Source organism: Oryctolagus cuniculus, chromosome 9 (genome assembly GCF_051225735.1).
Source record: "Oryctolagus cuniculus isolate XC-2025 breed Fujian yellow rabbit chromosome 9, ASM5122573v1, whole genome shotgun sequence".
Lineage (NCBI taxonomy): Eukaryota > Metazoa > Chordata > Mammalia > Lagomorpha > Leporidae > Oryctolagus > Oryctolagus cuniculus.
In genome coordinates this window covers 96,651,473-96,666,456 of record NC_142875.1, presented here as the reverse complement: position 1 = coordinate 96,666,456, position 14,984 = coordinate 96,651,473, and the positions used below count along the sequence as shown (strand labels likewise).

Sequence of the window (14,984 nt, the reverse complement as noted above, 5' to 3'; positions counted from 1 at the left end):
GCCACAATGCCATATTTTGAGGATTTAAAGAAAAAAGGCATCTTGTTGTCTTTGATCTCAGATATATTTTAAATTATATGGATTTTCATGTTTCTTTTTTCTTTGATAGGTAAAATACTTATTTTCTGATAAAACAGGAACCCTCACTTGCAATATTATGACATTTAAGAAGTGTACCATTGCAGGTATAATGTATGGGTAAGTGTTTCCATTGCCTTCCTATTGGGGATTTTAATTTTTTTTTGTCTTAAAATGAGTTCACTTTTATTTACTCCAAGACTTGTGTAATAGCTATGTCTGAATGAGACTGAAAGTTAATGGAGACTAAATGAAAACCTACAGTTGTTAAAAAAAAATTGGGTGATATGCTTTTGTGCATGGCTGGAGTGCTTGAGGGGTTTTGTACTGAAAGACTCGTTAACAACCACACCACGTTTCCTCTCTTGTTTCCTTTAGAGACAGCGAGCCGAGGGACACCCCCTCAGAAGAATTCAGGTAGAGACCACGTCCTGTCCCACTTCACCTTTGTTGTCTCCCTGCAACCTTCTTGTAGTAGGACTAGAGGCTTGGAATACCACAGAGCCCTCTTGTTCACACCTCCAATGGTAGCTTCCAGAAAACTGCCCTGAGTACATCTTCCCCACGCAGTAGTCAAAGAACCTAGGATCTAGCTTTAATTTACTGTTTTTGCCATTACTTGGCCTCAAATTCCTGATAACTATATGGTTTTCAGCACCATACCTGATGTACTTTTCAACTCCCTTTTGCAGGTCCAGGCTTGGGAGGGTGTAACATTGACAGCACTGTAAATATTGATTATAGTTCTGTAGACTTTTTTTTAAATAAAAGATTTATTTATTTATGTGAAAGGAAGAGTGACAGAGGGAGAGGGAGAGAGAGAGGGGGAGACAGGAAGAGAGAGAAGGAAGGTGGGAGGGAGGAAGGGAGGGAGTGGGAGAGAGAGAGGGAGATACCTTCCATCCACTGAGTTCATTCCCCAAATGACCGTGAAGGCTGGGACTGGGTCAGGCCAAAAGCAGGAGGCTGAAACTCCATCTGGGTCTCCCATATGGGTGGCAGTGGGTCATCTGCTTCTTTCCTAGGTGCATTAGTAGGGAGGTTGACTAGAAATGGAGCAGCACAGGTTTGAACTGGTGCTCACATGGGATGCCAGAGATGCAGGTGTGACACTCACTGTGCCACGACACAGGCACTTCCATAGGTTCTCTGGATATGGTCCTCCTGAAAACAGAAGAAGGGGCTGTGTGTTTACTTTAGCTCCTTCTGATTAGTAGCTGGTACCACGAGGGACTATTTGTTGAAACTGATCTTTTCTCCCTTTCCTCATAGTCAATCATCTCCCATCACAGACTCCTGTGAATTTAATGACCCCAGATTACTGGAGAATTTAAAGAATGGCCATGTAAGTCTGATATTTTCATTCTAATTTTATATAACAATGATATATAAAACAAATATAGATATAGTATCCTAACAGGTGTAATTTTCTGAACACAGGAAGAGATAGTCTGGATTTTTTTGATGTTTGTATAATGATCCAGGGGTTTTGTACTAATGAGCTAAATGCTGAACTGATCAATATGAGTGAATTTAAATTATGCAAGACCTTTTTCCTAGGCAGCAATCTGTGTGAAGACTGTCTGTTTGCTTTAAACTATTTGGTTTTATTGCATTGCATTCTACGGACCTCTACATTTGTCTATTATAAGATATTGATTTATTTGATTTGAAATCTTCATCTTCTGAAAAAGGGATCTTAAATATTTTTTTGTTGTTTATTTGAAAGATAGTTTGACAGGGAGAGGGAAGGAGGGAAAGAGATCTTCAATCTACTGGTTCACTCCCCAAATACTTGCAATGACCAAGGCTGAGTCCGGCCAAAGCCATGAGCCAGAACTCCATCTGGGTGTCCCATTTGGGTGGCAGGGGCCTAAGCATTTGAGCCATCTTCAGCTGCTTTCTCAGGTGCATTAGCAGGGAGCTGGATCAGAAGCGAACTCGAACTGATGCTCCAACATAATGTGCTAGCTATGGCTTAACCCTACTGTGCCATAATGCCAGCTCAATCATTGTTTCCCTTGCTCAAAATACTTAAGTCACACTTGTCCAGAAACTCTACAGACAGGCAAAGCTGTTCCTTGGCTCAGGGCCTTTGAACATGCTGCTCTGTATGACATGCACATGTCACCATGACTGTCAACTATACAAATGTCTAGCTAGCCTTTTTATTTGGATCTTAATTTAAACGTCATCCCTCACATGCTGTATAAAATAGTCTAGTCATGTAAATAGTCCTCTCCACTCCCACCACAGCCAAATGCCTTTCTCTACGACAGCTCCTATATGTTTCTTTTTTTTTTTTTTTTTTTTGACAGGCAGAGTGGACAGTGAGAGAGAGAGACAGAGAGAAAGGTCTTCCTTTGCCATTGGTTCATCCTCCAATGGCCGCCGCGGCCAGCGCGCTGCAGCCGGCGCACCGCGCTGATCCGATGGCAGGAGCCAGGTACTTATCCTGGTCTCCCATGGGGTGCAGGGCCCAAGGACCTGGGCCATCCTCCACTGCACTCCCTGGCCACAGCAGAGAGCTGGCCTGGAAGAGGGGTAACTGGGACAGAATCCGGCGCCCCAACCGGGACTAGAACCCGGTGTGCCGGCGCCGCAAGGCGGAGGATTAGCCTAATGAGCCGCAGTGCCGGCCCTATATGTTTCTTATTGTTTTGGCCAATCTCACCTGCCCAAGGAGAACAGAGACTCCATGAGGGCAGGGTTGACTTATTCTCTGAGGTCCCCCAACTCTCCTGCATCATCTCTGACTCTGTAGCCGTGGAACCAACACATTTCAAATGCATGAGTGGTTTTTAGCCCGTACTGGACTTTGTGTGCACTGGAGGTAAAACTTCAGTTGGTATAAATTGTAGACAATATTGAATCTCATGTTGCTGGCATAGGGAGAGACCCACTAATTCTGTGTCCCTTTTATAGCCCACAGAAAGCTACATAAAGGAGTTTCTCACCCTGTTATGTGTGTGCCACACTGTTTTTCCAGAAAAAGATGGAACTAAGATAAACTACCAAGCTTCCTCCCCAGGTGTGTATGCTGTGCAGGTAAAGCGCATCGTGGGAGGCAGGTGTCAAGGCCTTGGCAAGGCTTCGTGCTGCTGCTGGTCCCCTTGGCTGCTCCCGCCTTTGGCCTTCCCAAGGCTTCTCCTGTGCTGGGGCATTCACAATACAGAGTAGCTCTGAGCAGCTGAGCAGGTCTGGGGATCCCGGTCCCCCACCCCCACCAGCTGCAGTGAGAAGGCTAGCCTGGGCCCATAGAGCCCAAGGTCAAGGAGCATGCTTGGATTTGTCAGTAACAAAGCAGAAGTGAGGTCAAGGCCCTGCAGCACCAGATGGAGATGCTGTTAAATGCTTGGGGAATAAACAAGATCATTATGAGTAATAAAAAAAGTACTTCACTGTCCACCAGAAAGCCTAACCAAAAGAGGCCTCATTTAACCAAATCTCTTTCATGAACACAATTCAGTACCTAGAATCCAGTTAAGTGTATTTGGATCAAGAAAGAAAAGTTGTCTTTTAATGACACAATATTTTATTGCTGGAGAAGGAAATCTGAATTAAATTAACTTAAATTCTCTGTTGATACGTTTGCTCAATCCTTATTATTTATTTATTCTTTTATTGACAGACGAAGCAGCTTTAGTGAAAGGGGCAAAAAAACTTGGCTATGTTTTCACTGCAAGAACACCATACTCAGTCACCATAGAAGCTGTGAGTAGGACCCTGAATACTTTCAACACTTTATAACATACTTGCTTTTCCAGAAAATGTCCATGGAGCCCTGGGGTCACAGTGCTGGGGAGTCCCGCCCAGCCCCCTCTCTCCCAGCCATTATCTCAGGCCCCTTCCTTCACTTCCCACTCTTTTCCCATGTTTTATGGTGACTTCTGTGTCATCGGGTCCTTGTGAGGATTGCATGAGGCCACTGAAATAAAGTTGGCGGAAGTGAGTTACTCCAGAGTTAGACTCATCAGACCTTCAAGAAATTCCTTATGAGGAATTACATGGCTCAGATTATTCTTGGGTGCATTCTGTTATTGTACTGATTATTCTCTGCATTGCATATGTTTCTTTGTTTCTGTCTTGTTAACTGTTCACCACAAGGCTCTGATATTAAAGGGGAAAAAATGGAATCTGTGCAAACACTGCAACCAACATGCTGACTTCCTCTTCTAATAATAATGTGATGGTTGAGATGTTTACTACACATTATGTCTTTCATAGAAGGGACTGGTTAATTTATCCTTATATCCATATACCCGGCAGATGGACAACTCTCCAATTGTTTGCAATTCTGCAGTGCCTTATATTGGTGATGCTAGGAGCCAGTGGATTCAGAGATAAGTTGATCTTAGCAACAGGAAGTCAAGAGGCTGTAACTGGAAAACTTTAGAAAATAATATATCATTTCTTTGAAGCATTATTTATAGCATGATACCTGTTTCCTTTATTCATCTCAAATTATCTGAACATTAAGGATTTCATTGGATCTCTGCAATGTGACAAAAAAGATGTATTTATTCCTCAGTTGCTGTGTGTTGATTTTCATTATCTACATTTACCCTTGCCACCTGAGACTATTTAGAAAAGGTTTCTAAGAGTGCTGATTGGAGACTGAAACCAGCGGTGCCACTTCTAAATCGCGCTGTTAGAAACACGTGTGCTGTTACCACTGCCCGAGTTGCAGAGAACACTCTTACCAGAGGAGGGCGCCATCATCTCATCAGATGTGCAAGAATAGTTTACGTTTAGAAAAAACGTGTAAATGCAAAGTCAAACGTTGTGATTGGGGAAGTGAATGGCTTTGCGAGATGAACACTTTCTTCCTCAGGTGAGAATATGTTGTTTTGTCTTCCTGCAGATGGGACAAAAATGCATTTTTGAAATCCTCAATATCCTGGAATTTTCTAGGTAAGCCACCCCTCTGCAAGCAGACGCTGCTTCGCTCCCTCAGGACTCATTTCTGCGAATCTCTTACTTGTGCTCTTAGCCTCATCATTCTTTTCTCGAGCAGTCTTAATCCTGAGAAGAAACAACATCCATTTTGTGGGAAGGGCTTGAGACCGTGGAAGAACTAATGACCAGGAGGCAGCTTGGTGCACTTGACTTGTGCAAAGCTAAAGTGGACAGCAGTTGCCCTCTATCAAAAACACAAGCTCAGTTTAAATTACCTTCCTGACATTGCTAAGCAAATAGGTGCCAGAATCAGGATTCAGATCCAAGGTCCCTGGGGTGGTGGCCATGGAGGGAGGGGTGGTGGCCATGGAGGGAGCGGTGGTGGAGCAGAGCAGGAAGTGGGTTGTGCGACTCACAGCAGGACTTTCTCTCCTTGGATGTGGCACAAAGCCATTAGAGGATTAAAAGCTTGGGCAGGTGTCATCTGATTTGTGTTTCCTGGATTACCTTGGGGATTGCAGCACAGTTTGAAAGTATGTATGAAAGCTTTCAGTGCTGGAAGTTCTTGTTGCCTGCCTGCTGATCACTTCCTGGAAGATCAGTGATTTGAGTATGTGCACTGCAGCAGGGCGTGGCTGTTTGTGTCACCACGAGGCATGGGCTTTGCCATGAGAAGCTTACACTCTTCTAGAAGACAAAGTTATGTGCAGGATCTTGATAGGATCTAGAGAGCTTAGTACCAGGCAGGACCCAGGAAGATCAAAGCAGACGGATATGGCAAGTTGTAGGTGAGCAGGGAAGAGAGAGTTTCTGGTTGAAGAGCTTGGGGAAGGCCTTAGGGAGGAGAAGGTTGCATTCTGAGTGCAGGTGGACGTGGTAGCTGGGAATAGAGCACATGTCTTGGGTGGAGGCTATGGAGCCAGTGGCGACACGGAGGAGAATGTTCAGGGAACAGAGGATCTTCTGGCACAATTTAAGCTTGGATTGTGCAAGACAGAGGGTTGTGAGATACGCAGAAGAGCTGGGGACGTGGGCGTTTGGAGGTTATGTGTAGGGATCCCTGAAATGTCTTCCTGGGCCATAAAGAGCCACCCAAAGGTGAAGGCTGGGGGAATAATAGGATGAGGAAGAAGTTCTGTTTCAGACACTTCACTTGGGCCAGGTGTGGGATGGGGGGGAGGGGCGATCTTCAGGCCCACTGAGGCTGCCAAGTCAGGAATAATAGCACTAATTTAGAAAACAGAAAAAGAAAAAGTTCTGGAGGCCTTGGAAAACAGAAATCTACATTAAAAAAAACACCAACTTTCTGGGATCTCTTGAGGCAGCAGTTTAACATCTGTGAGCAGCAGCTGGGGAACAGGAAGATCTGCTGGACAGAGATGCTGTGAGGTCTGAACACACACAGCCTGGGCAGCTGTCCTCTTTCTTTGTAAGGGTTTTCATGATTCTGCTACAAACGAGGGCACTTTAAAATGTTCCTGGAAAAATGGAACTAACATGCATGTTTATTTTGGTGCGAATACGATTGGAAATCCATGCAATGTGCATTTTCCACAAACTTTTGGAATGCTCCTCATGTATATTGTGTAAAATGACAAACATATTTTGTGTATATTTTATAGAAATGTACATATATTATAATCATATGCTCATGATTTATACATATAATATGTAAAATATAATGTATATATTATATGTATAATTATGATAAAAAGTTTCCATGGAAGAAAAGAACAGAAACTGAGAAATAGTAGTAGTAGTAGTAGTAGAGGGGAGTGTATATTCATAATTGAAATTCCAGTTTAAGGAATTAGGTAAAGAAATGGTGACTGGCAATTGAAGAAACATGTTGGGCTTTTAACTCACTGTCAGCTGAGGACTCTGAATTCTCTTGCCTTTGATTATTTGATTAAGTGTGTGTGTGTATGTGTATGTGTGTGTGTGTTGGCACCATGTACCAAATCGATAAAGACAAATAATGCTTTTTACATTGTTCTAGTAATAGAAAAAGAATGTCCATCATTGTCCGAACTCCCACGGGACAGCTCCGTCTCTACTGCAAAGGGGCTGTAAGTATTTGCGCTCAGTGTTCACAGTCATTCGTTATCTTTGTTCCAACAACTCATCAGAAGCCTTTTAAATTTCACAATTTTTCAAATATTTATTACTTCTTTGAAAGGCAGAGAGAGAGAGAGAAAGAGAGAGAGAGAGAGAGAGAGATCTTTCACCTGCTGGTTCACTTCCCAGATGGCAGCAGTGGCCAGGGCTGGGGCATCCTGAAGCCAGGAGCCTGAAACTCCATCCCAATCTCCCACATGAAATTTCACATTATTTTAAAATGTTTATCTGCTGCTGCCATTGATTGTTGACAATGCCATTCAATATTAAAAAGTTCACTTTAAGGGAACCAAGAGTTTCCCAACAGCCAACCCCCTTTGAAATTGATTGTGGCCCACAGCAGAATATTAAGCTTTAAGTGAGAAGCTTCCTGCTACTCAGTTGTTTTATTGGGAATCAATAATTAGATGGTTGATTCTAAGGATTTGTAGCAGGAATTTTGATCCTAGTTTGAAGCTCTAGGTGTTTGGATTTGTTGGGTCTCAGGAATTCACTTTTACCTGTGTAAATATTTTTTAAAGCACTTACATATTTGTTAATTACCATAGGTGCTTTAAAGATTCAGCTTTACTGGCAGGTGTAATTGAGGTTTATTGAAATGAAATATAAACTGTAGATATTCAACATGTAGAATTACAAACGTTTTGATCCTGATGTGCCTTCTGTCACTATATAAGAGTATGAATAGTTATTTCTTTGTATTGATGACTAGTATTTCATTGTATGGGTGTGTTACAGTTTGCTTATCCATGCACCTGTTGGTGGGTATTTTGTTTGTAGTTTTTGCAATACAAATAGTGTTCCTATGAACATTTGTGTACAAGTCCTTTTACAGACATTTGGGTTCATTTCTCCTGGCTGCCTGTCTAGGGGTGAAATGGCTGTACTATGTGGCAGAAGTGGTTCAATCTTCTAAGAAACCACAAAACCAAGGTTACATCCCTACAAGGAATCCTCAACAACACCTGCTAGTCTTTCTCATTTCAACCATTAGGTTTTTCTGTTTGTTTGTTTGTTTGTTTTTGTTTTTGTTTTTTTTTTTTTCCCAAATCTTAGAACAGTACAAGGGAAGTATTGTGAATTAGAACCTCTACCTGAAATATAAAGCAAGAATGAAAATTAAGTTTCCACCTATAAACCCTGCTCTTGATCAGAAGTGTTTCCTTTTTTGGAGTGTCTATGGCACTGAGACCCACTTGGCTTGGGACTGCTGGTTTGCAATTGAAATCATTTGGAATGTGGATTTAACTCTTATTGTTTCTAATGGGTATTATTTTTTAAAAAATATGTAAATTTTTATTTCTTTGATAAGTTTGAGATTATGTAAAGCAGTGCTATCTTTCTTTCATTACTCCCCCTGATTTGTAGCTTTCTCCAACATGTTTTATTCATGGAGATGTGTCACTTTTACCTAAAATAACCAGATCAGTTACAACTTTACAGCTTACTTTTGAGTGCATTGTGTTTTTACTGTAGCTGTTCAGTCTCCTACACACCAGGAAATATAATAACAATGCTCAAATCTGACTGCAAAACTTATATGAGACATTAATCTTGGGATTTTTTTTTTTAATATAGGACTTGGTGATTTATGAGAGACTTTCAAGCGATTCTCTGTTTGTGGGTGAGACGTTAACCCATCTGGAACATTTTGCCAAAGAAGGTAAGTAAAAGTACAGATCGTTTAGAATCCAGTTCCCTTTGGAAACGCTACTTTTAAATGTTGGAAGTACACCCTGAATGCATGTCATTGATGCTTTTGGGGCACACAGGGGTGAGGGTGGGGGCAAGAAACCCTCATTCATTCTTTCATTCACTCAACAAATAGTTCTCGAGAATGTAGTAAGTGACAGACACTGTTCTAAGCACGTAGGACAGTAGTGAGTAAAACCCAAAAAGGCCAGGCCCTGAAGGAACTTGCTAATAAATCAATAATGGCAGGTGGTGATGGGTGCTTGAAGAACAGTAAAAAAGGGAAGGGGAGAGGAGAATGATGGGTGCTCTTTAAATAGCATGATCTAGGCAGAAACGGAAGGAAGGAAGGGAGAACTGGGTTGCTTTATAGGATGTCATTTCCCAGGTAAGGGTGGAGCAAACGAAAGAGTCTGGGAGGAAAGGGATCAGCGGGGAGGCCACAGTGAGTGAGGAGCAGGCAGAGCCACATAGAGCACTTTACCGCCCTGTGACTATGAAACACCTCCCTTGTGATGCTATGACTTGAACAGCCTTTGTTTCAACTGTTGAGGAACAACTTTTTTTTTTCCTTCATACTGTTTGTTGAGCTCTTTACTTAGTGTAGGGTTAATTTTATGTGTATAAAGTTAATTGAAAATAGATCATAAGAATGGGAATAAGAGAAGGAGGAAGAAGAAGGGTGAGAATATGGGCAAGAGGGAGAGGTAGGGTAGGAAGAATCACTATGTTCCTAATTTGTATATATGAAATGCATGAAGTCTGTATAGCTTAACTAAAAGGTTTCTAGGTAAAAAATGAATAAAACAAAATAAAGTGCCTCCATATTTTATTTTCCCATGCTCCGCTGCCTCAATCACTGGTCTCACGGCCAACATATATTCTGTTCTTTCCTGCAGGTCTGAGAACGCTGTGTATTGCCTACACAGATTTAACCGAGGAAGAATATCAGTGGTGGCTGGAGGATTATAAGAAAGCTACTCTAACTTTACATGACAGAATCAAAAGGATCGAAGAATGCTATGATAAGATTGAAAAGGTAACTGCGCCGCGGCTCACTAGGCTAATCCTACGCCTTGTGGCGCCAGCACACCGGGTTCTAGTCCCGGTCGGGGCGCCGGATTCTGTCCCGGTTGCCCCTCTTCCAGGCCAGCTCTCTGCTGTGGCCAGGGAGTGCAGTGGAGGATGGCCCAAGTGCTTGGGCCCTGCATCCCGTGGGAGACCAGGATAAGTACCTGGCTCCTGGCTCCTGCCATCGGATCAGCGCGGTGCGCCGGCCGCAGCGCGCCAGCCGCGGCGGCCATTGGAGGGTGAACCAACGGCAAAAGGAAGACCTTTCTCTCTGTCTCTCTCTCTCACTGTCCACTCTGCCTGTCAAAAAAAAAAAAAAAAAAAAAAAAAAAAAAAAAAAAAAGTAACTGCCCGCATGTACTGAGCAGGCTCGAGATACGTGGGAGGGAAATCCAGTTGTCCGTGTTTTCCTGGCTTGCTGTCAGTTTCAAAACCGTGACACTTTGTGAATTTTTTCTTCAGAAGTAAAACTTTGTCTTATCTCATTGCAAATCCATAAAATGTCTCTTTATAAAATATTTAAGAATATTTCTCCCTTCTGAATCATATCTTAAGTACTTTAATCTTAGAATCTCTTTTTATAACTTTTCCCATTTCAAAAGAAATACATGTTCACTATAGAAAATTAAGCTAAGATGTAAATAATCATTTGTAATGGTGGGCTGATGATGGTCCATCCTCCACTGCCTTCCCAGGCCAGAAGCTGAGAACTGGATTGGAAGAGGAGTGGCCAGGACATGAACCAGTGTCCATATGGGATTCTGGCACTGCAGGCAGGAGGCTCAGTCCACTACACCACAGCGCTGGCCCTGCCGCCCACCCCGTCTCCTTTCTGTGTTTACATATATGTGTTGTATATCTATAGTATTCTATTGTATGCATTTTACACGCACAGACTTTTTTCTATGAAAATTAGCATAAACTGGGCATACTACATGAATCATGAACTTTTCACTTACTAAATTGGAAATATTTTTCCATGTCATTGAATATTCTTTCATGTCTAATTTGATTATTCCAGGGTGTTTCATTATATGAAAAGCCCAATATTGTTTTGCACTTTGTTTTCTTTTCTTTTTAAAAGATGTATTATTTATTTGAAAGGCAGAGTAACAGAGAGGTAGGGGCAGAGAGAGAGAGAGATCTTTTATCCGCTGGTTCACTCCCCAGATGGCTGCAATGGCCAAAACTGCAGCAGTCTGAAGCCAGGAGCCAGGAGCTTCTTCCGGGTCTCCCATGCGGGTTGCACTCTGTTTTCTAGCAATTGCTTTATTCTAGAACCATCTCATGCACTGTGGGTTAGAGAGTATCTCTTTAGAATCCTTGTGAATTTGCTTCAGCTGGAGCCTCAGGGATTTCACAGGTCCTGAGCTTATTTTTATCATGGTTTCTTAGGATTCTTTTGTCATTTGGCTCTGTGAAGTGTGTATTTCACTCCTGCAGGAACTTGACCAGCACAGATATAAACAGGAAGGTTTCCTTAACATCATCGAATCCATCCTTTTTTCGAAGTTGGGTGTTGAAAGATTGGGAATCTAATCCAGTTCACACCAAGTGCACAGCCACACTACACCTTCCTCCTGGGTGATTCCCCTGCATCTGTTGCACAAATCACAGTGAGGTGGACAAACTGAGCTGGGTTTTGCACCTCATGTTTCCATTTGAAGCCTCCAGAGGGACATCCCACCTGGACCACAGTCCATCGCTGCCACTCACTGAGAAGGAAGCTGAGCAATTGAAACCCAGCTTCCGAAACTAGAAAAGGTGTACAGGGGCCAGCATTATGGCATAGTGGGTTAAGCCTCTGCCTGCGATGCTGGCATCCCATATGGGTGCTGGTTATAGAGAGGCTGAGGTTGAGAGAGAGAGAGAGAGAGAGAGAGAGAGAGACCTTCCATCCGCTGGTTCACTTTCCAATTGGCTGCAACAACTGAAGCTGAACTGATCCAAAGCCAGAAGCCAGGAGCTTCTTCCAGGTCTCCCACGCAGGTGCAGGGGCCCAAGGATTTGGGCCATCTTCTACTGCTTTCCCAGGTCATATCAGAGAGCAGGATTGGAAGTGGAGCAGCCGGGACTTGAACCAGTGTTCATATGGGATGCCGGCACTGCCTGCAGCAGCTGTATCTGCTATGCCACAGCACCAGCCCCAGAATTTGCCTTCTTCCTTTTCATTTTAGATACCTTCATTTCTTTTATTGTCTAAATGGCCCAGCAGAACCTCCAGAAAAGTGTTGGATATAAGTAGTGAGGGTGGCATCCTCCTCTTGTTCATGATCTTAAGGGAAAAGTATTGGGTTCTCCATTAAATATAATGTAAAACTGTGGGTTTTTCACAGATGGCTTTTATGACTTGAGGAATTCCCTTCTATTTTCAGTTTGTTGAATATTTGTATAATAAAATGGTTTAAGTCATTTTTTGAAAATTCATGTCTCTTACCTGGAAACATAAGCAATTTCTGAAAATATTTCCTGCTACTTGTAGGAAATTTTACGTTAAACTACAAAGTTTTAATATAGAAATATCCTGACAATATTGTAGAAGAAATAACACAAAAATAGTATAATGAAAATAGAGATGTTCAATAGGATCAGTTTGTTTTGAATTATTAGGATTATAAAAACTTCATGTTGTTCTTAAGACTAATGGCTTTCTGGATCACTTAAGGTTTGTATTTACTGTTTATGTATCATAGCATTTCAATTATTTTGGTACTAATTGTCAGCATAGAATACATTTGCCTTATACCTTTTTTGTTTTTAATTTAATTTTAATTAGTTTTTAAGAGATTCAGTGTTATTTGTAGATACGATTCTAAGAACATGATATTCCCTTCCTCTTGAAGTGATGTAGAATACTCTTAAATCCTTGGGTTATGCTGGCTTCTGAGAAATGTATCTAAGATGATCTGAGGTCATCTCTGATCTCTTTATGCTTTCATAAAACCCTTTGTCTACCATCAAACCTCTCAATCTCTCCAGTGATAGGGAAATAATTTACAATAGGAACAAAATTCTAAAAGAAACTATTAAGTAAGAACTTTATGGAGAAGATTATAAAATTTTACTTAAGGGCAAAATGAAGAACCGAAATAAATGGATGGGTATGTATTGTGTAAAGAAAAACTCAACATAGTAAATGTAGCAACTCTCCAACTAGTGCAGTGCAGGAGTACATCAAATTCCCAACAGAAGTTTCACATAACTGACAAGTTTGCCTTACAATTCATATAGAAGTAGGTGGAGGCTTAGAATGACCAAGGTAATTTTTGAAGAATGAGAGGGGACTTAATCTGACTACATATCAGGATTTAAAGTTAGAACTAATATAGTGGATATTTATTACCTATTTTAAATCTGCTAGATATTATTCTGATTGTTTACAATGTTTACTAATAAAAATTGCATGAGTAATCTTATCTTCCCCATTTATCCATTTTATAGATGAGGAAACTGAGGCATAGGTGAGGAAACTGAGCTTAAGTAATTTGCTTAAGATCATGCATGCATCTAGTAAATTACAGAGTGAAGACATGAATCTAAGAACCAATGATTTTTTTTAAAAAATATTTATTTATTTGTATTTGAAAGAGTTACACAGAAAGAGGAGAGGGAGAGAGAGAGAGGTCTTCTATCCGCTGGTTCACTCTCCAGTTGGCTGCAATGCCAGAGCTGTGTCAATTCAAAGCCAGGAGCCAGGAGCTTCCTCTGGGTCTTCCCATGCAGGTGCAGGGGCCCAAACACTTGGGCCATCTACTACTGCTTTCCCAGGCCACAGCAGAGAGCTGGATCAGAAGTGGAGCATCCGGGTCCCGAACCAGCACCCATATGGGTTGCCAGCACTGCAGGTGGTGGCTTTACCCACTATACTACAATGCCAGCCCAGAACCTATGTTCTTAACCATAATGCTTTACTGTCTCATGTTGTCATAAAATAGATCAATGGAAATAATAGAAGAAAAGCATGTATGTGTGTACATATATATAATTCATTTAATACAATTATTAGACTGCATATCTTCCATCAAAATGCATTCTTGCATCTTAAATACTTAGTAATTTTTAAAAATCTCTCAAAAACATCTAGAAATTTCTGCTTCTTGGAGCCACAGCCATTGAAGATCGTCTTCAAGCACGTGTTCCAGAAACCATAACAACTTTACTGAGAGCAAACATAAGAATATGGGTCTTGACAGGAGACAAACAAGAAACTGCAATTAACATAGGTAATAGATAAAAGAGAGTTTTTATAAATCTCATTATACATGTATTCTAAATATGTCCCAATGTCAAGAATGTATGACTGAACTTTCAAGTGGTTACTTCATGTCCTTGGAAAAATGGAATGCAAAAGAATCTTGCCATCACCAAGAGAATTTGAACAAACTAAGCAAACTGTTCTGTCTCCATATTCCTGAAACACAGAATACAGAACGGTAACATGAGTAATCCATTAGCCTCTTGGCCCTTCCTTCAATACTTAAGTCATCGGTTGGCATTTTTGCCCTACGATGTATATACCAATTTTTGTGTTATATATGTTCTTTTATAAACATTTGATTATAAGTGAGAATATCTTGATGGTATCCTTTCCTCTGATTTTCAATGTCAGTTCTTCCCACCTTTGCTTATGATTATATCTTAGGCTGACAAGTGCAGACAAGAAGTTAAAAACAAATTGTTAGCTGTGTATAGGCACATTTTGATGGTGAGAAGAAACTGAAGTTTCTGTTCTTTCCCCAGTCATGTAGTAGCCAGCCCTGGTTAGATGAGCATACATGGTGAACTGACCCTGCAGGCTCCTTTGTTGGCTCCATTACTTTGTTTACATTATTTCCATTTGTACCATGAGTGTTGACCACTTGTTATGTGTCAAGAAATTCTAGGAGCTGGGAACGAATAGTTGAGTAAGAAGGTCTCAGTCTCACTGTCCTGACATCCAAGCAGAGAAGACAGACAATCAATAAGCAGATTGTGATAAATATGAAGAATAAAAACAAAGCAAAACATTAAGTGAAATAAGGGAGATAATTCAGATAAGAAGACCTGTTAAGGAGAGGACAATTAAAGCAGGAACCTAAATGAAAAGTGGGAGTAAGCATTGGGAAGATCTCTGGGAAGGAGATTTC

At 41.3% G+C, this 14,984-nt stretch overlaps 1 protein-coding gene across 1 annotated transcript in view; it reads left to right on the top strand.

Moving 5' to 3' along the window:
* Positions 1-14,984, top strand: part of LOC100358094 (phospholipid-transporting ATPase IB) — a 148,627-nt gene that overhangs the window by 55,548 nt on the left and 78,095 nt on the right. Inside the window, exons 14-23 of the mRNA XM_070049180.2 lie at positions 110-198; positions 457-495; positions 1,351-1,423; positions 3,004-3,109; positions 3,710-3,792; positions 4,943-4,992; positions 6,977-7,046; positions 8,674-8,758; positions 9,687-9,826; positions 13,943-14,081. Of these exons, the coding sequence (XP_069905281.1) occupies positions 110-198; positions 457-495; positions 1,351-1,423; positions 3,004-3,109; positions 3,710-3,792; positions 4,943-4,992; positions 6,977-7,046; positions 8,674-8,758; positions 9,687-9,826; positions 13,943-14,081 (874 nt within the window). The remainder of the gene's footprint in view (positions 1-109; positions 199-456; positions 496-1,350; positions 1,424-3,003; positions 3,110-3,709; positions 3,793-4,942; positions 4,993-6,976; positions 7,047-8,673; positions 8,759-9,686; positions 9,827-13,942; positions 14,082-14,984) is intronic.